Source organism: Hylobates moloch, unplaced genomic scaffold (assembly GCF_009828535.3).
Source record: "Hylobates moloch isolate HMO894 unplaced genomic scaffold, HMol_V3 SCAFFOLD_6, whole genome shotgun sequence".
Taxonomy (NCBI): domain Eukaryota; kingdom Metazoa; phylum Chordata; class Mammalia; order Primates; family Hylobatidae; genus Hylobates; species Hylobates moloch.
Window position 1 is genome coordinate 80,518,728 of NW_026652281.1, and position 21,569 is coordinate 80,540,296.

Consider the following 21,569-nt stretch of genomic DNA (forward strand, 5'->3'; position numbering starts at 1 on the left):
CCAGCTGCTGCTTGACTTGGGCTTTCAGGGGCCTGGTGCCCTTCACTGCCAGCCTAGGGCTGGGCACGGGGCTCTGGAGAGCTCCAGACTCCTAGAAAGAAGGGGGTCAGTTTTCCCCTCAGTCACTGTCCTATCCTCTCGCTAATGGCTTCCTAACTGGCTGCGGGTGATTTGGGGTGACACAGGAGCACCCTACACACCCCTGGATCCTCTGAAATGGCAAGGGGTAGGCATGTTGGATGCTCTGGCTACAAGCACCAGTGAGAGGGAGAGGTCCTAACAGTCCTGGGTGGTTTTTACTCCCCCCATGTGGCCCAGGACAGGGGCCTGCTGGGGTCTGGGAAGAGCCTGGGGATATGAGGGCCAGGGCTACTTGCCTCACCTCCTGACACTACCCCGGCTTCAGCCGAACCCTGCAGCCTGGCTCCAAGCCAGCCCAGCGGCAGGCTCAGCAGGTCCCAGGGGCGTGGCAGTGGCCAGTAGTAGAGCCGGCCCACACCGGCTAGGCAGGCAGCACAGTCCCCCGGACGGCTGAGCGTGCAGCTGTGGGAGCTTCTGTGGGAGTACAGTCATGAGCGTTTTGCTATACTATGCCCTCCCTGCCCTGGGCAGCTATGCCATGCTCTCCATCTTCTTCCTGCGCCGGCCTCACCTGCTGCACACGCCCCGGGCTCCCACCTTCCGCATCCGCCTGGGGGCCCACCGAGGAGGTGAGCTGGGTAGGGGTGAGAACAGGCGCCAAAGTGGACAGCACAGAGGGGTAGGTCCAAGGGGGCATGCTAGAAACAGGGCAGGGACCAAGAAAGGAGAGCGAAGTGGCAGGGCAGGGTGTGGACGAGGAAGAAGACGCTGGTGCAGCCTGGGCTGGCTGGGGAGGTGAGGCCAGAGGGAGGATGGAGCCCAGAGAGGGAATGTGGGTGATGAGGTCAAGCCAGGCCCCTAGACCCCAAGCCCCAGGAGCCCACTCCAGTGCCCCCCACAGGATCTGGAGAGCTGCTGGAGAACACCATGGAGGCCATGGAGAAGTGAGTGTATCTGCCCCTGCCCAGGCTGCCATGTGAGGGTGTGCAGGTCGTGGACTGCATCACAGCAAGGGACGCCATTCACTTCCTAGCTGGGTGACTGGCACCCCCTGGAGGTGGCCTGCACATCCCCCTGTGAACTCTGCTCTCACATTCCCGGCCACCTCCCCGCCACCATGCCCCTCATCCCAGTCCCCTACCCCAGCCCCCCGCTGACCTTCACCCCCACAGCTCCATGGCCCAGCGCTCGGACCTCCTGGAGCTCGACTGTCAGCTAACACGGGACAGAGTGGTGGTGGTGTCACACGATGAGAACCTGTGCCGCCAGTCGGGCCTGAACAGGGATGTGGGCAGCCTGGACTTCGAGGTGGGCCCTGCCCTGACACCCCAACCCCCACCCTGAGAGTCGCCATGCCCAATGCGAGCGTCTAGTGACATACTTCCTGTCCTCCCCAGGACCTGCCCCTCTACAAGGAGAAGCTGGAGGTTTACTTCTCTCCAGGTGAGAGCAAGGGCTTCAAGCCCTGCCTGGGCCATGCCCGCCTTCCCTGGACCTCCGCCTTGGCTTCCCTCTGACCCGTCTTCCCACACCACCCCCAGGCCACTTTGCTCACGGGTCAGACCGGCGCATGGTTCGTCTGGAGGACCTGTTCCAGAGGTTTCCAAGGACACCCATGAGCGTGGAGATCAAAGGGAAGAACGAAGAGCTCATCCGTGAGGTGGTGCTGCAGGCAGGGCTAGGGCGGCCACCGGGGGCGGGAGAGAGGCCTGGCTCTCCCTTCACCTCCTTCTTCTCCTCCCAGATAGCAGGCTTGGTGAGACGCTATGACCGTAATGAAATCACCATCTGGGCCTCGGAGAAGAGCTCGGTCATGAAGAAATGCAAGGCTGCCGTGAGTCCCCCCCGCCCCGCCCCCGTCCTCTTCCTCCTCCAGGGGCCCCTCCTCCCCAGAGCTGAAGCCCACCCAGCATGGGGACCTGAGCTAGAGGGGTCTAGGAGAGTTCCCAGTGGCGTGGCGGTGGCAATGAAAAGGGTGTGAACTCAGGCCTCGAACACAGAGCCAAGATGTGACTTTTGTTTTTTTTCTTTTTTGAAACACAGTCTCTCTCTGTCGCCCAGGCTGGAGTGCAGTGGTACGACCTCGGCTCACTGCAACTTGTGCCTCCTGGGTTCAAGTGATTCTCATGCTTCAGCCTCCCGAGTAGCTGGGATTACAGGCGCATGCCACCACGCCCAGCTAATTTTTGTATTTTTAGTAGAGATGGGGTTTCACCATGTTAGCCAGGCTGGTCTTGAACTCCTGATCTCAGGCGATCCACCTGCCTCAGCCTCCCAAAGTGCTGAGGTTACAGGCATGAGCCACCACACCCAGCCCCAAGATGTGACTTGGATCCTGCAGGTAGTAGGGCCTCCGGAATGCCCACCACGGATCCCCTGCAGCTCATGCCTCCTCTCTGCTTCCCCAGAGCAGACAGATTCTCATGCCTCTCCTTGCCTCCCCAGAACCCTGAGATGCCCCTGTCCTTCACAATAAGCCGAGGATTCTGGGTGCTGCTTTCCTACTACCTGGGGCTGCTGCCCTTCATTCCAATCCCTGAGAAGTTCTTCTTCTGCTTCCTGCCCAACATCATCAACAGGTACCAGTGGGGGGCGGACCTCAGAAAAACGCCCCACTGCTTAGGGTCTCCGTGGAGAAGGAGCCCAGATCTTCCCAGCTCCGCAGCTCCGCTCAGAGATAACCCCCGAAGGTCTTTTAAGGACAGTGGTTCTTACCCAGCATTCATGAATATTAATGGCATTGTGAACACCCTGAAATTCTGTGCATATATGGAGTTTTAGGATAGAGGGGTCATTTATCCATCTCAGTCCATCTAGCATATTTTATTGAATGTCTACTCTGTCCCAGGTGCAGTTATAATGTGTAAATAAGACCAATGAGGGTGGGGAGAAGTTCTTGGTGAGCTTACAGTCTGGCTGGGGAGACATTTGTTCATTAATTATAGCACGGCTGTCTCAGACCCTCAGCAGGAAAAGGCAAGTCAGTGTTCTGCAGGAAGGCAGGGGTTAACAAAGTAACAGCTGGGGAAAGGATCAGGAATTTGGATACTTCGCTGGCACTTAAGCCTGGTCCCTCCCTTTGCTTTAGATTTTTTTTTTTTTTTTTTTTTTTGAGACAGAGTCTTGCTCAGGCTGGAATGCAGTGGCCGGATCATGACTCACTGCAGCCTCGACCTCCTGGGCTCAGGAGATCCTCCTGCCTCAGCCTCCTGAGTAGCTGGGAGTATAGGCATGCAACACTGCTAATTGTTAAAATATTTGTAGAGACAAGGCTAATTGTAAATAGGCTAATTGTTAAATTATTTGTAGAAATAAGGTCTCACTATGTTGACCAGGCTGCTCTTGAACTCCTCAGCTCAAGCGAGCCTCCCACCTCGGTCTCCCAAAGTGCTGGTATTACATACCTGAGCCCCTGGGCCCGGACTCCCTTTGCTTTCTGACAGCTTCTCTGTGGTAGTCCCAGAGCTCTCTGCTCCCCTCTGTTGTCCAGAAGGAAGTCCCACTCAGCCCCCACAATCCCTTGCTACAAAGAGATCAATGATATTTCTGTACCACCTTTTTATACAGGATTTTTTTGTTTTGTTTTTTTGAGGAGTCTCCCTCTGTTGCCCAGGCTGCAGTGCAGTGGCGTGATCTCAGCTCACTGCAAGCTCTGCCTCCCTGGTTCACGCCATTCTCCTGCTTCAGCCTCCCGAGTAGCTGGGACTACAGGCGCCCGCCTCCACACCCAGCTAATTTTTTTGTATTTTTAATAGGGACTGGGTTTCACTGTATTAGCCAGGATGGTAATCTCCTGACCTCATGATCCACCTGCCTTGGCCTCCCAAAGTGCTGGGATTACAGGCGTGAGCCACTGCGCCCGGCCTTATACAAGATTTATAAAGTGTTTTAACATATTTTGGGTTGACTTTTACCTTGCAGCATCCCCAGGAGGTATAAGAATCATGACTCCCATGGTACCCTAGAGAATCTGAGGCCCAGAGAGGTTCTGTAATTTGCCCAAGGACACACAGCTGGAAATCCAGAGCTTAGGTTTTCCCTGGGTCTGACTCCAAAGCCTGCCCTAGGACACTATAAAGGGCCTCTAAAGTCATCCCTGGAGTGGGATAATTAGGGGTCGTCCCACTAAGTGCTGTCTGGTCTCAAGAAGCTGGCCAGCGGGCACAGTGACTCACGAGGTTTTTGGGTTTTTTTTGTTTTTGTTTTTTGTTTTCGAGAAGGAGTCTCGCTCTGTGGCCCAGGCTGGAGTGCATTAGTGTGATCTTGGCTCACTGAAACCTCTACCTCCTGGGTTCAAGCAATTCTCCTGCCTCAGTCTCCCAAGTGGCTGGGACTACAGGGCCTGCCACCACGCCCGGCTAATTTTTGTATTTTTAGTAGAGACGGCGTTTCGCCATGTTGGCCTCGCTGGTCTCCTCCCACCTCAGCCTCTCAAAGTGCTGGGATTACAGGTGTGAGCCACCACACTTGGCCGGCTCACGCTTATTATCCTGGCACTTTAGGAGGCTGAAGCGGGGTGATTGCTTGGGTCCAGGAGTTCAAGACCAGCCTGGGCAACATAGTGAGACATGTCTCTACAAAAATTTTTTAATGGCCAGGCGCGGTGGCTCACGCCTATAATCCCAGCACTTTAGGAGGCCAAGGTGGGTGGATCACAAGGTCAGGAGATCGAGACCATCCTGGCGAACACAGTGAAACCCCATCTCTACTAAAAATACAAAAAATTAGCCGGGCGTGGTGGCGGGCACCCGTAGTCCCAGCTACTCGGGAGGCTGAGGCAGGAGAATGGTGTGAACCCGGGAGGCGGAGCTTGCAGTGAGCTGTGATCGCACCACGGCACTCCAGCCTGGGCGACAGAGCAAGACTCTGTCTCAAAAAAAATTTTTTTTTAATTTAAATTAATAATAAGATAAATAGATAAATAAGAAGCTGGCCAGGCCCAACCAGGAGGGCCTGCAGCCTGGGTGTCCAGCTTTGGAACCGAGCCAGGCCCTGGCCCAGCCCCACTACCGCTCTGCTTTGGGCCTGGCAAGTCCTTTTCGTTCTCTAAGGCCCAGACTCCTTATCTGGTGAATGGTGACTGGAGGGCCACACCCTCAAAGCGTGGTGGTCAGAGTAGGCTCTCTGAACAATGGGTGAATTGTTCACTGGGGCAACTACAAAGGTTATTCTGGGGGATTCTTGGGGGTGGGAGGGCAGCGCTACCCTGGTTGAGGGGGGCACTACCACCCCACCCCACCTCTGGGACAGGGGAGACCCTAGGAGCTAACCCCCACTTCCTTCTCTCTGCAGGACCTATTTCCCATTTTCCTGCTCTTGCCTGAACCAGCTGTTGGCTGTGGTTTCGAAATGGTGAGGTGGGCAAGATGGCTGGGTGGAATGTCCCCATAGAGACCTACTGCTGCCCTTCTCCCAGGTCCCCTCTCATCATCACCTCCCATGTCCCCACCCCACCCCCAGGCTGATCATGAGGAAGAGTCTGATCCGACACTTGGAGGAGCGAGGGGTGCAGGTGAGACCTTGACCACCACTTCCACCGCACACAGACCTGGCAGCAGGGTTCCGGTCCCACTCTGCTGCCAACTAGCTGCATCGCTCGGGCAGGTGACCTCACCTGAGTCTCAGTTTCTACGTCCCTAAAATGGGAAAATGGTATATTTAACTCTCTGGATACACACACACACAAACACACACAATTTTCTTTTTTTTTTTTTTTGTGACAAGAGTCTCACTCTGTTGCCCAGGCTGGAGTGCAATGGTGCAATCTCGGCTCACTGCAACCTCCACCTCCCGGGTTCAAGCGATTCTCCCGCTTCAGCCTCCCAAGTAGCTGGGACTATAGGTGCCTGCCACCACGCTTGGCTAATTTTTGTGTTTTTAGTAGAGACAGGGTTTCACCATGTTGGCCAGGCTGGTCTAGAACTCCTGGCCTCAAGTGATCCACCTGCCTCAGCCTCCCAAAGTCCTGGGATTACAAGTATGAGTCACCGCGCCTGGCCACACACATATTTTCTTAACCTGACATTGCCAACATATGGATATGTAACTAGCACTTATTAAGGGCTTGATAAATGTTAGCCATTATGATGACAACAATGATGTATCATGATCCCTGATGAGAGGGGGCTGGGGAAAGATGAGAGATGGGAGAAACCAAGCCCAGCCCACCCCCCTCTCCCCTGAGCATTGGCTTTGACAGATCATTTAATTAGTAAACGATCCTTGAGAATGTTCCAGGCACTATGGTACTAGGGGTGGGAGCTTCCCATCAAGGGTACAGGGAAGAAATGCCGTAGGCAGAGGCTGGGCACAGTGGCTCCCGCCTGTAATCCCAGCCTTTTGAGAGGCCAAGGTGGGAGGATCACTTGCGCCCAGGAGTTTAAGACCAGCCTGGGCAACATACTGAGACCCTCGTCTCTACAAAAAATTTAAAAATTAGCCAAGCACAGTGGTTTACACCTGTACTCCCAGCCACTCAGGAGAGGAAAAAGCGTGAGAGCCAGAGACAGGGAGAGGGAGAAGGAGAGGGAGGGAAACAGGAAAAAGGAAAGGAAAAGGGAAAGGAAAGAAAAATGCAGAGGCCGGGTGCAGTGGCTCATGCCTGCAATCCCAGCACTTTGGGAGGCCAAGGCCAGCGGATCAACTAAGGTCAGGAGTTCGAGACCAGCCTGGCCAACATTGTGAAACCCCATCTCTACTAAAAATGTAAACATTAGCTGGGTATGGTGGCGCATGCCTATAATCCCAGCTCTACTCAGGAGGCTCAAGCACGAGAATCGCTTGAACCCAGGAGCTGGAGGTTACAGTGAGCCGAGATCACGCCACTGCACTCCAGCCTGGGCGACAGAGCAAGACTGTCTCAAAAATAAATAAATAAATAAAATATTAACTGGGCATGGTCGTGCATGCCTGTAGTCCCAGCTAGTTAGGAGGCTGAGGTGGGAGGATCACTTGAGCCCAGGAGGTCAAGGCTACAGTTGGTTGTGATTACACCACTGCACTCCAGTGTTGGCAATACAGAGAGACCTCGTCTCATCTGTATTTTTAATAAAATAAAAAATTCCCATCTCCGCCTACCTCAGTGCCCACTCAAACGGGTAGGGAAGGGGCAGAGCTGCAGGAGCTGGGGCAGGTGGCAGCGGAACGGGGGGCTAGGGGAGGGTGGTGCTGGTAAGTGGTCAACAACTAGCTCTGAGAGAGGAACAAATGAAAGCCCTGATTTGAGGATTAATTTTCTTGGTTTCAATACTCCCATCTTGGCCAGTTTCAGGCTGCCGACATGAAGCCACTAAATGCAGAATGGGAAGAGATGCGTGGTGGCACCCCATCGTGTAGTATTTCCATCTTGCAGCCCCAACAGACTTAATCACTTCAAGAACACAGTAATAGGAAACTGATTAGCAAGAGATATGCTTTGAATATTTATTACTGGGTTTTTGTTTGTTTGGGGTTTTGTTTTGTTTTTTTTTTTTTTGAGACAGAGTCTTGCTCTGTTGCCCAGGCCAGAGTGCAATGGCACGATCTCAGCTCACTGCAACCTCCACCTCCTGGGTTCAGGCGAGTCTCCTGCCTCAGCCTTCTGAGTAGCTGGGATTACAGGCACCCGCCACCAGGCCCAGCTAATTTTTGTATTTTTAGTAGCGATGGGATTTCACCATGTTGGCCAGGCTGGTCTCGAATTCCTGACCTTAGTTGATCTGCCTGCCTCGGCCTCCCAAAGTGCTGGGATTACAGGCGTGAGCCACCACGCCTGGCCACTTGTTGTTTTAATAATTTATTTAGGGCCAGGTGTGGTGGCTCACACCTGTAATCCCAGCACTTTGGGAGGCCGGGCAGGTGGATCACAAGGTTAGGAGATCGAGACCATCCTGGCTAACACGGTGAAACCCCATCTCTACTAAAAACACAAAAATTAGCTGGGCGTGGTGGCGGGCATCTGTAGTCCCAGCTACTCGGGAGGCTGAGACAGGAGAATGGCGTGAACCCGGGAGGCAGAGCTTGCAGTGAGCCGAGTTCGTGCCACTGCACTCCAGCCTGGGCGATAGACCAAGACTCCGTCTCAAAAAATAAATAAATAAATAAAAATTATTTAATTGTCAGTTTATATAATTTTTTTTTTTTTTGAGACGAGGTCTTGTTCTATCGCCCAGGCTGGAGTACAGTGGCGCAACCATAGCTCACTGCAGCCTTAGACTCCTCAAGCAATTCTTTCACCTCAGTCTTCCAAGTAGCTGGGAGCACAGGCACACACCACCACACCGGGCTAATTTTTACAAAGTTTTTTGTAGAGATGAGGTCTCACTTGATCTTAAACACCTGGCCTCAACTCCTGCCTCGGTGTCCCAAAGTGTTGAGATTACAGGCGTGAGCCACTGCACCCAGGCTACGATTTAATTTTTAATAATGGCTTGGTTTAATAACCACTTTGCAAAATTCCTGAGAATTTAACAATCAGCTCCAGCCTACTGCTGCTGGGGAGTCTCCATAGAGGAGGAGGTGGGTCCCCACTGTCTGGATGTAAAATTGTTCAGAATCTACAGGCCCCCTCCCTCCCTGCTCAGGTGGTCTTTTGGTGCCTTAATGAAGAGTCGGATTTTGAAGCAGCCTTCAGCGTGGGAGCCACTGGCGTCATAACAGATTATCCCACAGCCCTGCGGCAATACCTGGACAACCATGGACCAGCTGCCCGGACCTCCTAAGTCCAGAAGCCTCAAGCTCTCCTGTTTCTCTTCCTGAAAAATAAATATTTGCCTTTCGATCACATAGTTGTGCTGAGGGTGAGGAGTAGAGGGGTGGGTCCTGAAGATATGAAGATGGCAGCTTAGGAGGGAACAGGCCAGCCCTGAGGCTGGAGCCTGGGGCCTTCAGGAGCCTGACGCACTGGTTCCACTACATTCCTGTCCTCGTGCCACACCCTGCCCCAGCCTGGCCTCCACTCTCCTCAGGAATGTCCCCTCACGGCCAACCCAGGTGTCCTGGCCCCCAGCCACTTGACAGCAACAGATAATGGTTCCACTTTCCTGAGGCCATCAACAGCCCAGGCACCGGGCAGGGAACTTGATCTCTTCCATGTCTTGCCCTGTGAGCTTCCTCCTCGGGCTGCAGAGGATGGGCCTGCGTGGGACAGCTGAGTTCACCCAGCCCCTCTGCTGCCCCCGCCATTCCAACCTTCTCCTCCCAGGTCTCCTTCTCCAGAAGCTCCCAGAACGCCTCTGCCATCTCCAGCCCCAGGGCCATATTCACTGAATGAACCACACATTCACATTTCAGGTATTTACTGAGCGCCTCCTCTAGACCAGGCCGGGCCCACTGCAGTGAGCAACGCAAGCCAAAGAACTGCAGACAGGTGTTGAAACAGACATGCCCTGAGATCAGACCTAACCCAGCCTGGAGCACAGGGGTGTTAGAAACAAGTGTTCAGTGTAGTCAAGAAAAACCAGCCCTGAGACAGATTTCCCAGCAAGGCATCTTTACTTCAGAATGGTGCTACTTGCGCTGCTTGTAATGGCAAGAGCATCCCAAACAAAGGAGAGAAGGGCTTTTTCACCCTAACGCAGTTCCTGTTTCTGTGTCCTTTCCCCATTGGCTGGGGATGGACTGCACAATCTGAGCTGATCCCAACTGGCTAAGGTTTAAACTTTCCCAAACAGGGTAGACTGCCGAAAAAGAAGAAAAAGGGGGAGAAGTTTATGACCAGGAAGTTGAGTTTTTGAAAAGCTTAGCTGTCCCAACAATTTCCTCTCTTCTATTTGATACTTCTTCCTCTTCAAAAAATTTTAACAGGATTTGGCTTCGTTGTTCTTGATTATCCAGGAGCAAGAGCTTATCCAATTACGGAGGGAGAGAAGTGAGGGAGGTTAGTGAGGGCTGTTTCTATGAGCCTTTGAGTTAACCCACGAATACAAGGTATGATGCGGCAGCCCACAAGGATAAGTACACTTGTTACAATTGCAAGAGAGGTAAAGATTGAAGCCAGGAGTCCTTTCCATTTTCCAAACCACTTTTCCATGAGACCCATAAAAGGGTTATCTATTCCAGAATTTTCCGGCTAATTCATTTGCCAGGATGGTAAGGCCTTGTAAAGCTTTTGTGATGGTCCCGTCGGCAGCTGTATTATTAGGGATAAAAGTACAACATTGGACTCAGATCATGACACAGACTCTGCCTTTTCCTGCCAATATCATGTCAAGGGCTAGTCTATTTTCCCAGGTCATCTGGCTGGTGGGGCCTAATTGTTCAGCTATTCCTTTGATGGCATCCCTGGTATAACTGACGAATCGCTGCTCATTGTAGTATATATAATTTATCCAGTCTACATTTTTATTTATAGCAGACCACCAGAACAAAACAGACTCGAACCCAGCGGCTATTTGGTTCCGAGCTTTAAATTCACTTGGTAAGCTCCCATGGGACCCCGCTACTGTCTATGTAAACATGGGGGTCAAAGGACCCTCAAGGGGCTTCTCTTTTTCTTCGGGTTACTTGCTTCCTGTCTGGTTGACGAAATGCCAAGGTGAAAGGGATGGCCAATTGGATTAGAGCAAAAGTGCCCGTCCAGTTGCTTGGCAGCGTACCCAGTAACAGTCCTCCACAATACCACCATACATCTGCTCAGGGATAGACAAGGGCCGGCTGATTGGTTAGCTCTTGAAAAGGTTTAGACTCCCATTAGATTTCCAAGGAATGTTAATTTGTCCCCTTGTTGTGGGAGACACAAGGTATAATTGGCATTGAGAGCTGGAAGTCGAATGGTCCTTGGGAGCTGACCCATAGGGCTCCTGATCTTTGGGAAACGTAGTGAAAGAGTGGTGCACGTCTTGTTTCCCCAGGCCGTGGGGTGCTGGAAGAGAGCTACCATACAGTCCATGCCTGGTTGGCTGGCCCATCTGAGTGGAAAGGGGACAATCTGGGTTTCTAGCCTGCCCGCTACACAAGTGTAACAATTGCTTTTATTCAGGGTGCGAACAGAATATTTAATCCATTCCAGCCAGGCATTTGCATCTTGATACCTGGTCTCGATGGCTAGGGTTTGCTTTAAATCCTTGACTTCTACTATAGCTACTTTGGTTTTGTCATTGGGTAAGAGGTGAGGAATGGTTTGATTTGGTGGGCTTGGGGAGGAGGAGACGGTAGGAGGTGAAGAAGGGTGAACAAAACATATTTCAAAGAAGCCTATAGGGTCCTTTCCAGTAACATTGGCTCCTAAGCCATAGAAGCAACCTAGAGTGGAGTTAGGGTTGGTGGAGGTAGGGGTAGTAATAGAGGTAAGTACTGGGTTGCACTGGTTGGATTGGCAATTATAAGGGTGGTTCCCTTGATAAAAGTAGAGGCTGCTTCCTTCGGGTTTTATTAGTTTTTTTGCACACTAGGCAATTATCTGCCACCTGACTAGTGAGGGTATAGATTCCTATATACCCATAGGCTTTGAGGACTGTGTCACACATAGCTTGGGGACCCCAGTGAGTTCCTTGATGAAGCTGTGACAATATTTCCCTCATAAGAGGTTTAGACAGCATTTCCCTCCCGTCTGGTAATACCCACCTTCCCTCTGAGCTTTCCTTAGCTCCTATTCTTTTTAACTTTTCTTGGTCTGCATTGGAGAAGATGGGGATTGCGACTGGAGGGGAAGGTAAGGGGTCAGATGGAAAATGGGCGCCTCTCTGGAAGAGGCAGCTTGCTTGGCTACTTGATCTGTGAGGTTATTTCCCCGGCTTTCAAAAGATGGGTTTTTCTGATGTCCTGGGACATGGACCACCACTATTTCTTCTGGCAGTTGAAGATTTTCTAGTACTTGCATAATCAATTCTTTATAGACAAGGTCCTGGCCTTTACTATTAATGAGGCCTCGTTCAGTCCAGATCTTTCCAAAGGTATGGACTACTCCAAAAGCATACTTGGAGTCAGTGTAAATAGTTCCTTCCTGATTTTGCAGAGATTTTAAGGCCTGATTTAATGCAAAGAGTTCACATGTTTGAGTGAACCAGTTACTGGGCCATCTCCCTGATTCTACCTCCGTGAGGGTTTCCCCATCAACTACAGAGTACCCGTTATGCCTTCTTCTTTCAATTACCCGAGAGGAGCCGTCTACAAAGAGGTAATGCCCGGTTTGGAACAGGGTCTCACTTAGTCTGACTCCAGTTTGCTAACTGATCAGAATCTAAACATTTATGCTCAGGTTCCTCCCGGTTCGGATTTCCTGTTAGGAAAACATCGGAGTTGAGCGAATTATCAGTGGTCAATGTTAAATCATCCCTCTCTAATAAGATAGCCTCAATTTTTTTTTTTTTGTCAGGGGGAATGGCATCTCATTCTGTTGCCCAGGCTAAAGTGCAGTGGCTGATCTCGGCTCACTGCAACCTCTGCCTCCAGGGTTCAAGCAATTCTCCTGCCTCAGCCTCCCAACTAGCTGGGATTACAGGCATGCACCACCATGCCTGGCTAATTTTTTGTATTTTTAGTAGAGACGGGGTTTCACCATGCTAGGCACTCTGGTCTCCAACTCCTGACCTTGTGATCTGCCCGCCTTGGCCTCCCAAAGTGCTGGGATTACAGGCGTGAGCCACCACACCCACCCGATGGCCTCCTATTTTAAAATCCTTGAGTCAGTGAGCCATCTTCCTGCCTTCTGATTAAGAATGGTCCTAACTTGATGAAGGGTACATACAATGAGGCTTCCCCCAAAGGTTATTTTCCTGCTTGCTTCCGTTAGAAAGGCAGTTGCTGCTACAGATTGGGCACATTCGGGCCATCCGTGGGTTACTGGGTCAAGAACTTTTGACAGGAAGGCTATGAGCTGCCGGTGTCCTCTGTCTTTGGGTGAGTACCCCTAAAGCCACCCCCTTGTTTACACTGACAAAAAGGTGGAATGGCTAAGGAGGGCAAAGCTAGAACGGGGGCAGTTACAAGTATGTGTTTTAACTCTTCTACTTGTTGGACTTCCGATGGGGTCCAAAGAAGGGGGTCTGGTCCTTCTTGGGTGAGTTTTTGATATAGAGGTTTTGTTTATCAGGCATAAGAGTCAATCCATAGATGACAGTATCCAACTAATCCCAAGAATTTTCTAAGTTCCTGCTTTGTTTCAGGCAAAGGTAGAGATGTGACACCTTCAATTCGTTCAGGTACTATTTTCCTTTTGCCTTTACTGATTAGGTGTCCTAGATATTTTGCCTCAGGTTCTACAAACTGAATTTTACTCCTTGAGACCCGTAACACTTGTTCCCTTAGGAAATTCAGGAAGTTAATTGAAACTGTGGTTACGTGGTCCTTGCTATTTCCTGAAATGAGCAGGTCATCTGCGTATTCGAGTAGGCATATGGATGAAGGGAAAAGTTTTCTAGGACTTGTTCTAAAATTTGACCAAATAGATTTGGGGACTCTGTAAACTCCTGGGGTAGGACTGTCCACTGGTACTGCTGTTTTCGACCTAAGTGAGGGTCCTCCCACTCAAAAGCAAACGTGTCCCGGCTGTCTTCCGCTAAAGGGCAAACCCAAAAGGCATCTTTCTTTTTTTATTTTTTTATTTTTTATTTTATTTTATTTTTGAGACAGAGCCTGGCTCTGTCGCCAGGCTGGAGTGCAGTGGCACGATCTCGGCTCACTGCAACCTCCGCCTCCCAGGTTCAAGCAACTGTCCTGCCTCAGTCTCCTGAGTAGCTGGGATTATAGGTACATGCCGCCACGCCCAGCTAATTTTTTTTTTTTTGTATTTTAGTAGAGATGGGGTTTTACCATGTTGCCCAGGCTGGTCGCAAACTCTTGAGCTCAGGCAATCTGCCCACCTCGGCCTCCCAAAGTGCTAGGATTACAGGTGTGAGCCACCGTGCCCAGCTGGCATCTTTCAAATCTATCATTGTAAACCACTGATGATCATGTGGGATTTTGCTGATAATGGTGTAAGGGTTGGAAACAACAGGGTGGGTAGTTTGAGCTGTTTGATTAACAGCCCAGAGGTCTTCTACTAGCCGGTATGACCCATCTGACTCTTACAGGCAATATTGGAGTGTTGTAAGGGGACATACAGGGTTCAAGGAGTCCGTCATGGACGAGGCCCTCAATTATAGGTTTTAGAGCCATTCTAGCTTCTAAGGGAATAGGGTATCGTTTTCTCCTTACCACTTCCCTGGGAATTTTTAAATAAATAAATAAATAAATAAATAAATAAATAAATCCGACAGTGGAACCCAAATCAAAGTTAATCACTTCCTTTTTTTTTTTGAGACAGAGTCTTGCTCTGTCTCTCAGGCTGGAGTGCAATGGCGTGATCTCGGCTCACTGCAAGCTCCACCTGCTGGGTTCACGCCATTTTCCTGCCTCAGCCTCCTGAGTAGCTGGCACTACAGGCGCCCACCACCACGCCCAGCTAATTTTTTGTATTTTTTTAGTAGAGACAGGGTTTCACCATGTTAGCCAGGATGGTCTCAATCTCCTGACCTCGTGATCCACCCACTTCGGCTCCCAAAATGCTGGGGTTACAGGCGTGAGCCACCGTGCCCAGCCTTTGGGCCTCTCTTAATTAAAAGTTCCTCTATGGAGCAGTCTTGCCAATTTTCTATCTTTTGTAATTTCTTTCTAATGTCCGGCCAACTGTTGGTGATAAAATAGAGCTTTAACATCTCTTGTCCAAGTGGGTCCTCTATGTCTAAGCCTGAATATTTTCTTATTTGCTCCTTAAGTCTGTTTAAAAATTCCATGGGCCCTTCATCTTTTTCTTGGTGTACATTAAATGCTCAGGAAATATTTTGGGTTCGAGGTACCAATTCCAGAATCCCTTTAATTATCATATCCCTGAGGTCTTTCATGTTTTCTCAGTGGGCTGCATTGTTCCTATTCCACTGAGGGTCCTGGGCTGGGAATTTCTGCTCTGCTGCAGGGATGTTTTGACCAAGAGAGTGTTCACATTCCCAGACTATCATTGCAGGCCTGTGGATCATGGTTCTTTCCTCCCCTGAGAAGAGAATACCTAAGATGGACATTAATTCAGCCCAAGTATACAACTGCGGCCCTAAAAATTGTTCAATGTGATCTGTGACTCCAAAAAGATCATCTGATAATGGTTTGAGTTCCTTTTTCAGATTTCTAACCTCTGAACTAGTTAAGGTGGCATTTACGAAACCAATACCCCCTCCTCCCAGTGCTACTTCTCTTAAGGGAAAAGGGGTTGGGGCAGACCCCTTTGAGGAAGACGGAAAAGGAAAGTTCTGAATATCCCTCCGGCGTTGTTTCATCTCGTGCTGGATTTTCCTGAGGAAAGGATATGTTCAGGTGGCTGCTCAATGGGGATGTGGGGCCACAAGGCCCATGGGGCAGGGTTATGTGGGGGAGGGACTGAGTGATTAGCCTGGGGTGGGGTAGGCGGGGGAAGATGGTCTAGGGGATCCTATACATTGGCATATTTAGATGTAGAATCTGACTTAACTGGGTTGTCCTAGGGGGGTACTGAGTTTGGTTTCTCTTTTACATCATCCTTTAAGGGAAAGGGAAGGACATGTTCCTGTCTCCAACACAGAGCATAATCTATTTCCTCCTGAGAGATTGGACTTTTTTCATTAACATACTGGATTAAGAGTTGGCATATCCAATCCTCGTCTGATCCAAACTTTGGCCAAAAGACCGAGGGTCTGAGGATAGGTTCCTTGGTCCAAATAAAACAGCAATATTTTATCATTCACTGTCTTTCCTTGTGTTACATGGTTCTTTCATTATACCTCCAGTACTCTAACATAAGGCCTAGAGGACTGTCAGGGGGAATTTTATTGTCTGCTTGGCCTTTTGTACTCCCTGTCTTACTTGGGGTATTTCCCATTCTGGAGGTTGGTGCCCGTTTCCTAGGGGCTTAACCTCTCCCTTTTCCCACTGGAGGTTTCTTGCACTCATATGAATAATAGCATCGTACTTTTTGGCCGCTTCCCTCGTGGGAATTTCAGGCCCCTCTTAGCATTAGCGGGTCGGTATAATCCCCCTGACTGGAAAACTGCCCTAAGCCTTATAAGGTGACCATGGAACCAAGTCTGGACTCCACTCGATTCGTGTCCACTGACGTGTCTCAGCCATGCACTTTCAACCTCCAAGTGACCCCGACCACCAAGGAAATACTTTGTCACCCCAGTAGCAACTTTTCTTACCTTGGTCTGTGCACAGAGTTACCCACTTGCCTGGGAATTTTAAGGCTCCTTCCTGCCCACGTTGCTGAGAGTCCGGATTTATTCCTCACTTCGGGCGGACCCGATCCTCTGCTCCTTGGGCCACCGCAACAAGGTAGTGGGACGTGTCTGACAAGGAAAAGTAATCGCTACCCCTCCCAAAGGAGAATGGGATCCCGGAAGACCCCCAAATTTGTTGAAAACAAGTGCTTAGTGTAGTCAAGAAAAACCAGCACTGAGACAGAAGACTTCCCAGCAAGGCATCTTTACTTCTGCAGAAGGGTGCTGCTTGCGCTGGTTGTAATCACAAGAGCACCCACAAACAAAGCAGAGAAGCGGGTTTTAACCCTAACGCAGTTCCTGTTTCTGTGTCCTTTCCCCATTGGCTGGGGGGTTGGACCGCACAATCTGAGCTGATCCCAATTGGCTAAGGTTTAAACTTTCCCAAATAGGGTAGACGTACGAAAAAGAAGAAAAAGCGGGGGTAGAATCTGCTTACAGCTTATGACCAGGAAGTTGAGTCTTTGAAGAGGAACTTAGCTGTCCCAACAGAGGCATCTGAGAGGCCTGCAGGAGGTGATGCTGGGCAGTAGGAATTGCCTGGTCCGACGCCCTGGCTGCCAGGGGCCTGCCAGGGATGCGCACCTTTGGGTCTTCCCTGATAAGAAGTGAACTGAGTGTGTCCCTGGCGCTCTGGCAAAAGCCATGGAATGGGCCCACAGTGAGAATTCCAGCTTCGCCTCTTACTAGCTGGATAACCTGGGGAGCCGCAAGACCTCCCTGGGTCTCAGCCCCCGGTACAGTGGAGCCAACGGGAGAAACGGCCTCACGGGATTGATGCGGGGATTGAGCGGGGCACGGGCGGCGGACAAACGCAGGTCATTATACTCATCTCCCCCGGGCATGCGTCCCAGCGCCACCCGCTTCCTCGCTCCGCTCCGGGCCTAGACCCTCCGACCCCGCCCCTGCGCGGGCCGCAAGCAGGAATGCGAGCAGGCCGGGGGCGCGCTGGCCGCAGCCGCATTTCCGGGCCGGCGGGAGCGGGCGGCGGGGGAGGGGCGGTCGGGGCCTGCGCCGGCCGCCGTGTGACGCGCCCCCTCATTTGCATGCGGAGCGCCCATTGGCCACGGCGGCCGCCGGGACAGGAGGCGGGTCCCCTCCCCCTCCCGCCGCAGAGGCGGCAGCAGCTGGGCTCGGTGTAAACAAGTCCAGGCGCCTGCGAACCCGGGCCGGGGGGGACGGCGCCCGCCAGGAGCGCCCCCCACTCCCAGGCCAGCCCACCCCGGCGGACCGGGCCCCGCGCGCCCAGGCGAGGTGAGGCCCGCGCCGTCAGGGCTGCGTGTCGCCCCGCGCCCCCGCCCAGCCCGCGAGGACTGCCCCCTCCCCCGGCGTCCGCCCCCACCCCCGCGCCCCAGGTGAGCCCCGGGGTCCAGGTAAGGCTCCGCGATGCAGGTAAGAGCCCCTAAGCGTAGAGGAGGCCTCGGCGCCCGCAGGTGAGAGCCCCTCCCCTCCTAGGTGACCCTCCACCTTCACGGCGAGGCCTCCTGCCTCCTCCAGGTGGGGGACCCTCTCCCCGATGAACCCCCTAAACCACCAGTGAACCCCACTGCTCTCCAGATGAGTTCGCAAGGACCAACCAGTGCCTACCCGCCCATGCTCCCCCGAAACTGGGAACTGACAGCCCAGCCCCTCCAAAGCCCCTTCCTCCAGCTTCAGCTGCCAGGTCAGCAAGGGTGAGGCCGGAAGCAGGCGGGTGACTCACCCTGGGCTCCTCCGAGCCTCAGTTTCCCCATTGATGCAACCTGAGGCCTCCTCACTGAGTCAAAACCGAGACGCCTCTGGTCCCCGGAGAGGCTGCTGGCTCTGGGGAAAGGAGAGAGCAGCCGAGTGTGACAGAGCGAGTCCCCATGGCTCTGGGAGTGCCTCGCATGTGTGTGGCCCAGGTCCTGACTGCCCACCTACTCCCTCCCCGGCAGGCACTGGGCTCCCTCTGCTCCCCGTGGGCCGCTCCCCGCGTGGGGCCACTGCCCCCGGCCCCCGCCATGGTGCGGATTTCAAAGCCCAAGACGTTTCAGGCCTACTTGGATGATTGTCACCGGAGGTATAGCTGTGCCCACTGCCGCGCTCACCTGGCCAACCACGACGACCTCATCTCCAAGGTAACCAACAAGGCCACAGTGGGGCTGGAACCTATAGGGGCTGCCTGGCAGCTCCCCACCGGCAGCCCTGACCCCCTCCTCTCTTCCCACCCTCCCACCCTTTAGTCCTTCCAGGGCAGTCAGGGGCGTGCCTACCTCTTCAACTCTGTGTGAGTATCTGGCCTCCCTTCTTGCTTTCCCTGACCTCTGTTGTGACCTGTCACCCCTGGCATCCTGCTGAGACTTCCAGAGTTACCTGGTGCAGGCAGGAAATTATGAGCGTCATCTCTTGGATGCTGAGGACAGATGCAGTGCTTGGGGGTGGGTGGGTGGCTGTGATGGCAGGACCCTCCCTGGGACTGCCCCATGTCCCCACAGGGTGAACGTGGGCTGCGGGCCAGCCGAGGAGCGGGTACTGCTGACTGGCCTCCATGCTGTCGCCGACATCCACTGCGAGAACTGCAAGACCACTTTGGGCTGGAAATATGTGAGTCAGCCACCTGTGACCCCAGGCTAGCCTTTGACCTGACCTTCCAACACCACCTCCTGACAAGCTGTCACCCTATAGCCTTTCAGATTGCATAGGCCTAGCTCACACAAGTCAGATTGTCTTTTCATCCCTGATCACATTCTCTTTATCTTGCACCTTGCAAGGGCTGTAGAACTTTTCTCTTAACCCATCCCTTCTCTCCCAGGCACTTGGATCCCCATTTGAGAGTTAGGATATAATCAGAGTCACCATTTATGGAATGCTTATGTGCCTTGCACTGTTGTGTGTCTGGCGTCTATTATCTCATTCAATCATTGCAGTGATCCTGTAGGTAGAAGCTATTATTATCTCTATAGAAGAAGACAGGGAGGCCCAGAGATGTTAGGTAACTTGCCCAAGATCACACAACTGGTAAGTAACAGAATAGGGACCAGAATCTGAGTTGGTTGGTTGGTTTTTTTTTTTCACTCCAAACCCTTGGTCACCAGCTTATATTGTCATTCAGAGTATCAGAAAAATTGCCCCAGAGTCCGCAACAACATGGAGCTTGAGTTCACCAGCCTCCCTTTCCATAGCCCTCATTGCCACTGCTGCTGTCCAGGGTTTGATTTCACTACCCTGAGTCTTATTTCCTTATCTCTCAGTGGAAGGTAAAGCCACTGCCTAGCACTCAGGATTGTTACAAGGATCAGATTAGATGTGGCAAAGGAAGATGCTCTTGGGACACTGCAAGGGACAGGATTCTTCAGGTGTCGCTTGGAGCTGTGGTACCTCTGTGAGGTGGATGCCCCAGGCAGAGCCAGCCAGCCAGCCCTGACCTGAGCTCACTGCTGACCCTGCCACAGATTAGCTGTGTGTCTCTGGACAGGTGGCTTGGCCACTCTGGACTTCTATCAAATAAAGAGCTGGCCGGCCAGGCACAGTGGCTCACGCCTATAATCCCAGCACTTTGGGAGGCCGAGGCGGGTGGATCACAAGGTCAGGAGATTGAGACCATCCTGGCTAACACGGTGAAACCCCATCTCTACTAAAAATACAAAAATAAAATCAGCTGGGCGTGGTGGCAGGCGCCTGTAGTCCCAGCTACTTGTGAGGCTGAGGCAGGAGAATTGCGTGAACCCGGGAGGCAGAGCTTGCAGTGAGCTGAGATTGCACCACTGCACTCCAGCCTGGGTGACAGAGCGAGACTCCGTTTCAAAAATAATAATAATTAAAGAGCTGGCCTAGACAAGAGGTCAAAAACTCAAGTGCCAGGCTGGGTGTGGTGGCACCCACATGCCTGTAATCCCAGCACTTTGGGAGTCTGAGGCAGGTGGATCACCTGAGGTCAGGAGTTCGAGAACAGCCTGACTAACATAGTGAAACCCCATCTCTACTAAAAATACAAAAATTAGCTCGGCGTGGTGGTGGGCGCCTGTAATCCCAGCTACTCAGGAGGCTAAGGCAGGAGAATCACTTGAACCCGGGAAGTGGAGGTTGCAGTGAGCTTGTATCGCGCCGTTGCACTTCCAGCCTGGGCGACAGAGCAAAACTCCCTCTCAAAACAAAACAAACAAAAAAAACCTCAAGTGCCTGCAAGGCCAAGCAGATACTGTAGATGTGTAAAGGGTAGCATAGATTGGCAGGGTTGGGAGTTGGGGGCAGGCTGGGCAAACTGGAGTGAGCATGGCCTACTTATATTTTAATACTTTAAAGTTATTTTTATTAAACTCTCTGCTGTCCAAACATAATACACGTTGCAGGCCAAAATGGCCATGAAGCTACCAGTTTGCAAACCCTGAACTGTGAAATCTTTTAGCCACTTCCCTATCTTCTCTGTTGGAGCCATCATTAGTACTTAAAAAAGTACCTTGGAGTCAGGGAGTTCTATTCTACTCTGTGTTTGTGAGAAACACGGCCCTGCCCCTCTGGGCCACAGTTTCCTCATATGTAAAATGGGGCCACTCATGTCCACTCCCCAACCCCTGTGCCTTGTGGTGAGACTGTTGCTCCGGGGATGACGGTCCCGCCCCTCCTTTCAGGAACAGGCCTTTGAGAGCAGCCAGAAGTACAAAGAGGGGAAGTACATCATTGAACTCAACCACATGATCAAAGACAACGGCTGGGACTGACCCCCGATCCCCGACGCATGTGGCTCCAGACCGGCCTGGCCGCCAGGGAGCGCCACCGGCTTCCCTCCGCCCGAAGGGAGCTCTGGACCCTTAGGGCCCCTGCAGAGGACGGATCCAGCTCCTGTATATATATTTTATTGCATGCACTGTGACCTTGGGGGGAGAACAGAAGGGGGACGACGCCCCCGCACCTCCTGCGATCTGGCTGGCTTGGATCTCATTTTTAACCCGTTCCTGCCCCACCTGCCCTATAGTTATGGCCTGTGTTCTGCTCTCCTGGCCCCAGTGCACCGTCTGCTCTGTGAACTCCTCCTACCAGGCCCTTCTTACCCCACGCGTGTCTGTCCCCCTCGTTCTGTAGCGTTTGTACATAATAAAACAATGGAGTGGAGACAGCCCAGGCTCGCGTCTAATCTGGGAAGGGGGAGCTCAAGCGGAGATTTCTGCCCCTATAGACCTGTGCGGTTCTGAGCCCCAGCAGGGCATGGGGTAGGCACAGCCGTCCATGCTGGGTCTCCAGGAACCGGGACGGTTTCACTGCCGGCGGACGTCCTGAGCCCACTCTGGCTGCCTACGCCGTGACCTCGGCTCATTTGCGTCTGCTCATCTG

At 52.3% G+C, this 21,569-nt stretch overlaps 2 protein-coding genes across 4 annotated transcripts; both read left to right on the forward strand.

The window, feature by feature from the left end:
• Positions 1-15: 15 nt before the first annotated feature.
• Positions 16-8,780, forward strand: GDPD3 (glycerophosphodiester phosphodiesterase domain containing 3). Of its 2 annotated transcripts, XM_032155814.2 has the most exons (10): positions 16-710; positions 983-1,025; positions 1,254-1,389; positions 1,479-1,524; positions 1,623-1,741; positions 1,826-1,915; positions 2,527-2,660; positions 5,374-5,433; positions 5,542-5,593; positions 8,643-8,780. In XM_032155814.2, exons 1-10 carry the CDS (start codon positions 572-574, stop codon positions 8,778-8,780), a joined length of 957 nt encoding a protein of 318 aa, XP_032011705.1. In that variant the 5' UTR covers positions 16-571. The 2 variants fall into 2 exon arrangements, with proteins under 2 accessions (XP_032011705.1, XP_058296872.1); XM_058440889.1 differs by lacking the exon at positions 8,643-8,780 and having other exon boundaries at positions 5,374-5,438; positions 5,542-5,590.
• An 8,624-nt stretch (positions 8,781-17,404) lies between these two features.
• YPEL3 (yippee like 3) lies at positions 17,405-21,350 on the forward strand. Of its 2 annotated transcripts, XM_032155857.2 has the most exons (5): positions 17,405-17,534; positions 18,197-18,379; positions 18,485-18,528; positions 18,737-18,845; positions 20,870-21,350. In XM_032155857.2, the coding sequence occupies exons 2-5, from the start codon at positions 18,263-18,265 to the stop codon at positions 20,957-20,959; spliced, it is 360 nt and encodes a 119-aa protein (XP_032011748.1). In that variant the 5' UTR covers positions 17,405-17,534; positions 18,197-18,262; the 3' UTR covers positions 20,960-21,350. The 2 variants fall into 2 exon arrangements, with proteins under 2 accessions (XP_032011748.1, XP_032011747.1); XM_032155856.2 differs by having other exon boundaries at positions 17,409-18,379.
• Positions 21,351-21,569: the final 219 nt, after the last annotated feature.

What these genes read in the sequence shown, in the direction of transcription:
- YPEL3 (XM_032155856.2), top strand. Translation starts at nt 18,128, where the DNA reads ATGGCTCTGGGAGTGCCTCGCATGTGTGTGGCCCAGGTCCTGACTGCC. An exon ending in ACGACGACCTCATCTCCAAG is followed by an intron (nt 18,380 to 18,484) that starts GTAACCAACAAG and finishes CCCACCCTTTAG; the next exon opens with TCCTTCCAGGGCAGTCAGGG. An exon ending in CCACTTTGGGCTGGAAATAT is followed by an intron (nt 18,846 to 20,869) that starts GTGAGTCAGCCA and finishes CCCTCCTTTCAG; the next exon opens with GAACAGGCCTTTGAGAGCAG.
- GDPD3 (XM_032155814.2), top strand. Translation starts at nt 572, where the DNA reads ATGAGCGTTTTGCTATACTATGCCCTCCCTGCCCTGGGCAGCTATGCC. An exon ending in CCTGGGGGCCCACCGAGGAG is followed by an intron (nt 711 to 982) that starts GTGAGCTGGGTA and finishes TGCCCCCCACAG; the next exon opens with GATCTGGAGAGCTGCTGGAG. An exon ending in TGAAGAAATGCAAGGCTGCC is followed by an intron (nt 1,916 to 2,526) that starts GTGAGTCCCCCC and finishes TTGCCTCCCCAG; the next exon opens with AACCCTGAGATGCCCCTGTC.